Here is an 8520-nt window from a genome sequence, read left to right on the forward strand (position 1 = left end):
GTGAGAAAAAAAGGAAGAAGTAGAGGACCGGAAGAGGAATAAGAGAAGGAAAGAAAGAAAGAGAGAGAGGTCATTCTTCAACACTGAGGAATCCTCTCAGGAGATTTTTTTAAGAAATGTTTTAAGTGCAAATAGCATGAGCTCTGCTCCGGGTTTCACCAGCATCCTGTTCCTTTTCCAAATATTTGCTTTGGACGCGGGCCGCGATCTGCACATAACACCGTCTGCTGACCAGCACAGCTTCACCAAACTCAACGGCGGCAGGAAATCATGGCTTTGTTTGGGGTTTGAAGCGCGAGGCTCTCGCACATGCAAAGATACTAATGCAAGCTCTGTGCAAACAGACAGCCGTTATGGATGTTGCCATATGTTAAAGGGATAGTTCACCCAAAAATTTTATGTTTATCTGCTACGCCAGAGCGCGTACACACCTCACGCACCGGATGCCGTGCGCGCGCTCAAAGACAGTTGGACATAGTGGTGGATCAGAGGTAAAAAATGATATAAATACTGTTTGGTTTCTCGCACAAACCGATCGTTTCGTGTCTTAGGACATCAATGTGTCGTCACGAGCTGCAGGGTTTAATTTGGATTTGTCTGTGCATGTTTTTTTCACTCTCATAGATTTTGTTACCATTGCCATGCATTATACGACTGATAGACTGCAACGGTTTGAGTTAAAAATCATCATTTGTGTTCTACTGAAGAAACAAAGTCACCTACATCTTGGATGCCCTGGGGGTAAGCAGATAAACATCAAATTTTCATTTTTGGGTGAACTATCCCTTTAAATGCTTTCCAAATGCTTAGGGGCGACAGATACATTAGTAGAAAATGTAGATGCTTTTGATGGTCAGTTTCACTCATTGTGATCTAAAATGTGTCAATATGCAATTTATAATGCAATGCAAGTGCAACTCATTTCAATCTCAGCATTGCTAAATTGTTGTAAAATTGTCATCTGTTTTCTTTCATGTAAACTAATGATATTGTAGAGCGTATTTGTCACCTTAAGAATAACAGATAAGATTAACAGATAATAACTGACCTGATTTCCTTGATGGAAACTCCCAACGCCCCGATTTTTACTGCTACAATAATAAAAAATCATATTAAGATGATGCATTTTCTTTACGTACTTGCATGTTCTATGTTTCTGGCTTTTCTAATTCTGATACATTCTGTAGCCACACCCACATGACATCTGATTGGTTCAGAATCCTTCATAACGCATATTAAATATACAATATTTTCTTCTTCTTCATTATATAAATATACATTTATTTATTGCATAAACAATGCAGGATGGAGTACAAGCTGTTTGGGAAGCTACTCTATCTTTCTTTCTTTTTATAATGTTTATTAACAAATAATTAGGACTGACAATTTACATATTTGGTCAAATTAATTATGTTTAAATAATATTAATTAAACATTAAACATATATTAATAAAAATAAACATATTAATTGTTTAATCTAATTTTTTATTTATTTATGTATTGATTTATTATTATTATTGTTATTATTACTTTATTGCTTTGAGTTCAGTTAATGTATTTGATATATTTGATACACACACACACATATATATATATAGAGAGAGAGAGAGAGAGATAGATAGATAGATAGATAAAATGTTTTACAAAAATATTTAATAACAAATCATTAGAACAGACAGTTGAAATTTTCGATCAAATTAATTACATATGTTGTTTAATTAATCTAATAATTTATTCATTTTGCATTTATAATGATTTGTAATTATTTTGTATTTATTATTGATTTGTATCAATTTTATTATTATTATTGATTTGATTTGTAAATAATCTAATTAATGATTTGTAATTATTTTTTATTTATAATTGATTTGTATCAATTGTATTATTATTATTATTATTGATTTTAATTTATTTCAGTTAATGTATTTATTCACAAGATAGATATGCATATATACATACATGCATGAAATCTGTTTTTGGCATTTCTAATTCTGTGACATCTGATGTGATCATGGTTTAAAAATCCTGCAACACGCATAATAAACATCCAGTATGTTCAGATTAACTATGATATTGTTTGTTTACTTTCAGCAAAGTCAGAATTTGATGCTGGTAACTTCGCAACTGGTAACTGTCACAATTGTCCAATGATGGGAATGTGAGTTTGTGTGTGTGTGTGTGTGAACGCGAGTGCTGGGAAATGGTTATATTCCCCCCTCGGCTGGGCTGAAAATGGCCTAGATTGGAAACTCTATCCCAAGGCCTCAGTGCATTGGACAAATAGACAGAAAATTAGTTTTGCATGAGGGTTTATTAAGCGTGAGCTTGTGTATACAGCAGCCTGACACTGATGCGACGTATCTGAGCGAGAGATCAGGTTGCAGTCTCATCCTCAGAGAGGCAGACGACACACAGAAATGTCTCGAATGAGAACAAACACTCACACATTTGTCAGTTTGATGGGTTGTGCCCTCATAGGACACAGCTGAGTTTTAAGTGGGTTAAACTCAACACAACACCTGCTGTCACTGGTACTAAAGTCTCTCATCACGCATTAGACAGAGTGTGTGCGTCTAGTCGACTGAAACCTTCATCAGCTGCCATTTATGTTACATAAAGTATGTATAAACCTAGACCATTTCACATGCATGCCACTTTTTCTCCACGTCCAAGTTTGTTCAAGTTGTCTGTTCTGTTAAAGCTGAGGTTTCTGTTCATTTTTTTTTCAGACCAAATTATCAGCCTATTTTCTCTTCAGCTGACAGCCAAAAATTACCTTTTTTGCAATAAATCAAATGAGTAATTTTATATTGTATTGTATTATGTTTTATTGATGTATTTGTTGTTAATTTTATATGAATTTATTATTATTATTATTATTATTATTATTATTTATAAATGTATACATTTTACGTGAATTTATTATTATTTTTTGTTAGCAGTAGTAGTAATATTATTATTACGTTTATTTATTTAAATTTTTTTTGTTTGTTTTTTTACAGAGCAAGGCAGGAGTGTTTGAGAAACATTTTTACAATTTGAAAATTATAACTGCTATTTATTTATGTAGTATTTATAATTATTTGTTAATTATTTTTTAAATTAATTTTAAACCTATTTTTTTATTTTTTAGTTTAAGTATTTATTTATTTAAATGTACGCTTATTTATGATAACAAGGCAGAAGGATTGTTTGAGAAATATTGTACAATTTCAAAATAACTTCAGCTTTATTTATTTATAATTATTTATTGTATTTATGAATACAATAAAATGTATCCTCTATCGATGGAATATCCTTGATATATAAACTGCATGTATGTATCTATCTATCTATCTATCTATATATATATATATATATATATATATATATATATATACACACACACACACACACACACACCAGTGCTCACAAAATTTCTAAATCCCTGGTAGCCCCTCGGACAGAGACTCTTCAGATTTTCATAGCCGGAAATGAATTGAACTAAGTGTAAGATGTATGTACATTTACGAATGTTATTGACTTTGTTATGAGCCTTTACAAAAAAAACAAACATACAAAAAAAAATGGTTACTACAGTATAGTGTCCCAAAACACCATACAGATACTGTTACCACAATACAGCTGCGGAAACTTGGTATTATCCACCACTGTCATCGAAAAATTAAACAAAATGACAGAAGGTTTCTGAAGCATCTGACATTGTTTAAAGAAAATTTTCCAGGATTTATTTATTATGATTTTACACTAGTAACTAAACCATAGGAAATATAATATTTTGGTGATATCATAGTTACCACGGTACAGTTTTAAAATAGGCTTAAAAACTGCATCAATCAAAGACAGACTAATCTCTAACTATAATCAAATCATTCAGACGTCATGTTGATTTAGGATCAGTTTGAATTGGGAAACTGGCCCTCGTGTCATTTAGCATCATACTACAGGTTGAAATGGATTGGCTTTGAATCAGCTGTTGAGTGATCAGGTTGTGTAACGATCCATAAAGCCAAAAAGATGATGAGTCTATCAACACATGCGGCTTTGTTTTTCTATCACGGTGAGATTTTGCATTGACTTCTATTGTTTTTATACTGAGCTAATCATGTGTTCTGTCCCCTAACCCTCCATGCAAAGCTCTTTGCATGTGTACGTTTTCATTAAGTCGTTAATTAGGATGTTTATTAAGCCGTTTCCTTGCAAAGCAGAGGTGCCAACAACATCAACACCAACCGAACTGATGCAAGTTCACACAAGCAGGTCCACAGTAATTATAAGCCAGAACACATGCAGACAAAACTCACAGATTGGCAGAATGAGAGACTGTATGAAATCACCAGGACGTACTGATTAACAGTGTTAGGGGTAACTCATTACAAGTAACGCGAGTTACGTAATCAGATTACTTTTTTCAAGTAACTAGTAAAGTAACGCATTACTTTTTATGCGATACACAGATATGAAGAGAATATCTGAGTTACTTTTTTAAATAAGTAACGCAAGTTACTTTTTTATGATCTAACAGCGTCTGTTTCTGAGGTTTTCTTCGAAAATAAGTGTCGCATATCAACACCACAAATAGATTTTGTGCACAAAAAGTGACTTTTTCACTCTACCTTCTATATGCAAATGAGCTCTGTTATGATTGGCTGCTCCCATTGCATGTGAAAGGAGTTAACAACAAACAATCACATTTGTAGTTGTGATGATTTCTGAACAAGCCATTTTTGCGGTTTCGTTTCAATAAATGTGTTATATTATTATAATTGAAATATGAATTATACAGTTTTTTTTCTTTTTTTTTTTTTTTAAATAAATTAATACTTTTATTCAGCAAGGATGCATTACATTGATAAAGTGCCAGTAAAGACAATGATACTGCTACAAAACATTTTTATTTCATATAAATGCTGTTCTTTTGAAGTTTCTAGTGTTGTAAAAAAATATTGAAACCCAAGTGAAAAACCGCGATACACCACTCACAAATAGTAAATCAATCAATGCAATTGGTTCTATTTCGCAAAACAATTTATTTTTTCAGCAATCGAGTCACGGATAAACTTAAGACATAACCATGCGCGTTACATGAAAGGAATGCGATTACAGTATATTTACTGAAATGTTTTTTTAATATATATTATATTAGTTGTCAAACTTCACATTTACCTTGAATTTTATTTCTGTTAAGAACATTAAATGTAATGGGATTATAATAATACATACATTTGCAGAAAAAGTAAATGACAGTAATGTGTTACTGAACGTGTTCCTGCGGAAAATTCTATCTCTGACCCGTTGCCACTTATTTTCTGCTTTTGTTTCTATTTATCTATAATTTGTGATTTTACCATGTCGTGCTACTTTCAAACTCTGTTCTTTTTTATTATGTTAAAAGTGCTGTTTATAATATTTATATTTCTGGCACACAATGTTGAGCATACAGCTATACATTTTAAAATATTTGTTCTTTAATAAATTAGCTTTGGGTGTAACATAGGTATTTTAATTAAAATGTTTATTTAGAAAAAAAAATAGCTTTTTTTTAAGTTAAGGCAAACTGTTCAAGTATGTATTAACAAATAATAGAGTATTCTTTAAGTATTAAGAATAGCTGAACTGAAACGGTGACCTCAAAACCGCAATACGTACCGAACCGTGAGAAGCTTCAGCTGTTACACCCCTAGAAGTTTCTATTTGTCAGCGAATACTGAAAAATACAAATGTATAACTGTTTTGCGAGACATAAAATCAGAATTGCGAGACATGAAGTTAGAGTTGCAAGATGTAAAGTCAGAATTGCGAGAAGATTTATAATATCTGTGTCTCCGTCAGATGTTGACGAGTGTGCGGAAGGAAACGGTGGATGCCAGCAGATCTGTGTTAACATGATGGGGAGTTACGAGTGTCGGTGCCGTGACGGATTTCTTCTGTCCGACAACCAGCACACCTGCATCCAGAGACCCAAAGGTGAGACATGATCACAACACAGCGCTTCAGCAATACAGTCACATGCTAATGTAATGAGCTCATGTGACAACATCATTTATATACTATTATAGTATTTATTTATATTTTGATTATTTAGTGTAGTTTTAGTTTTAATTCAGTTTTAGTACATTTGTTATATACGTTTGTCCTTTTTCATTATAAATATTTATATTTTTTATATTTGGCTGTTTTATTTCAGTTTTAGTCATTTTAGTACTTAAACCGATTTTATTTCAGCTATTAAATTTATTTTATATTTTTTTGGAAATGTACGGTGGCAGAGAAGTGCAGAACAAATCACAATTCTGAAAACAAAATAACAAATTACAAACGCAAATGCAAGTCTAAAAAACAAAATAACAATTCAGAAAGCACAACAACAATTCAGAAAACATTATAACAAGTCAGAAAACACAACGACAAATCAGACAAACTGGAAGAGGTAGGTATAGTTTGAGACAGCGCCATTGGTTTGGGATTACTCACCGCTGACTGGACGAGACATCTGTCAATCAACTTATACAGGAAGAACCAGCCGAAGAACAGCAGAATCGTGGTAGAAAGTTCGGAGATGGTATTAAAGTAGCTCAGTTTAAATGTATTGTATGAATTGCCCTTACTATGGAATAAAAAATACGGAGTGTCTATTTATATTTAGTTAAAAGTGACAGTAAAACATCAGCTCCAGTGGCGCAGATGAATAAGCACATGTCGTTGCCTTTTTGATGTGATCGACCGGGGTTCGATCCCGCCTTTTGCCGAACTTTTTTTTTCTCCCTTTTCAAATCTCGTATCACATTGTAAAGGCATTTATTTTCAATAAAAATTAAGGAAAAAATCTAAAAGTTGAAAATAAAGTATCGGGTAGGGTTAGGGTAGTGCTAATACGAGATTTGAAAAGGGAGGGGAAAAAAGTTCGGCAAAAGACGGGCTCGAACCCGGATCGATCGCGTCAAAAAGTCAGTGACACACGCTTATCCATCTGCGCCACTGGAGCTGATGTTTCACTTCTCGGCCGCCGTAGAAATGCGATTTTTTTTTATATATAAATATGATTTGATTGGAATATTAAAAATCAATATCTTTCTACATGAAATTAAATCAAAGTTGTAAAAATAACTTTTAATTTAATATACATAATTAATTGGATGCCACTCATATGCAATGTGATTGGGTCATATGACAACCAGTGATATTTTAGTATTATTTTTATATTATTATAGTATTTATTAATATTTTGAGTTTACTTTTATTTTTATATGTTAATTTTTTATTGTAGTTTTTTTTTTAAGTAAATTCTTGTGATTTTTCTCATTTTTATTAGAAATATTGATTTTTAATATTTAGCCTTAATTAAAAAAATATTTTAGTATTTAAATGTATTTTATTTCAGTTATTAAAAACATTTTAGTTATTAAAAAATGTGAGAAAAATATAGATATAAATATTATTTGATTGGAATATTAAAAGTTAAAGGAACACTCCACTATTTTTGAAAATAGGCTCATTTTCCTAGAGTTAAAGAATGAGAGTATAGTTCCTAGCCATATCGGCCTAGAAAATCACAACTTTTCATATTCTGTCGGTCTTAGTACACGATGTAACTAGAGAAGAGTCAGGTTTTAAATAGGAAAAATATAGAAACTCTTTGGTCATTTTTGCACGAGATGCTAACGGTCTAATCAGATTCAATGATCTATGCTAAGCTACAGCTAAAAGCGCTACCGCCAGACCCGGAGATCGGCTGAATGGATTCGAAAACGGTAAAACTCAACTGTTTAACTCTAGGGGAGTTGGAAAATGAGCCTATTTTTAAAACTGTTTTGTTTTGTTTAAAATATTTGTATAATATTAATTAAAATACATTAAACTCTTTTAAAGGAAATCAAACACATTATTAGTTAAATAATTTTAAAAAAGTGACGTGATGTGACGTGACGTGACGTGACATGTGGCCAAGTATGGTGACCCATACGCGGAATACTTTTAGTTTTAGGTAACGATAACAACACTGCTGATGACAATGTGGCATGCTATTATTTCACTTGCTATTTTTTGAAACAATAAAAATCTGTATACAGTATATACTGTGTATTATTCAGTAAGTACTAAGCATACTAAGCATGTATTTCATTCGGAACGCAGCCGTTATTTCTGTGCCGTTTACGTTGTATTTTAACAATGTCAGTGGAAATGTCAGCGCTGTTCTCTTCAAAGCCCAACCTCAGGGACTGTTTGTCCTTGACTGCTTGCATTTCCTGATATTTTTGTATTCTTTGTTATTATAGTATTTATTTATATTTTGAGTTGACTTTAAAAAATGTTAAATATTATTATGTTAAACTTTTTTTAAATGTTTCGTTTTTTATTTTTATTTTAGTTATGTTATTATTTTTGCTTTCAACATTTGTATTATAAAACAATTATATATTTATATTAGATTTTATTTTTTTATTTCAGTTTTAAATTGATTTATTTTTTCACTGTATTTTATCTCTTTTTTTTTTTTTTTTTTTTTTTTGTTTTTTTTTT

General features: G+C 31.6%; 1 protein-coding gene across 1 annotated transcript in view; it reads left to right on the forward strand.

The window, feature by feature from the left end:
• LOC107687590 (signal peptide, CUB and EGF-like domain-containing protein 3) overlaps window positions 1-8520 on the forward strand; it is a gene marked incomplete at its 3' end in the record, with an annotated part of 81709 nt that overhangs the window by 49207 nt on the left and 23982 nt on the right. The window contains exon 4 of the mRNA XM_016484979.1: window positions 5833-5967. Within this exon, the coding sequence (XP_016340465.1) occupies window positions 5833-5967 (135 nt within the window). The remainder of the gene's footprint in view (window positions 1-5832; window positions 5968-8520) is intronic.

The sequence above is a fragment of the Sinocyclocheilus anshuiensis genome, unplaced genomic scaffold (assembly GCF_001515605.1).
Source record: "Sinocyclocheilus anshuiensis isolate Anshui unplaced genomic scaffold, SAMN03320099.WGS_v1.1 scaffold2067, whole genome shotgun sequence".
NCBI classification, from domain to species: Eukaryota; Metazoa; Chordata; class Actinopteri; order Cypriniformes; family Cyprinidae; genus Sinocyclocheilus; species Sinocyclocheilus anshuiensis.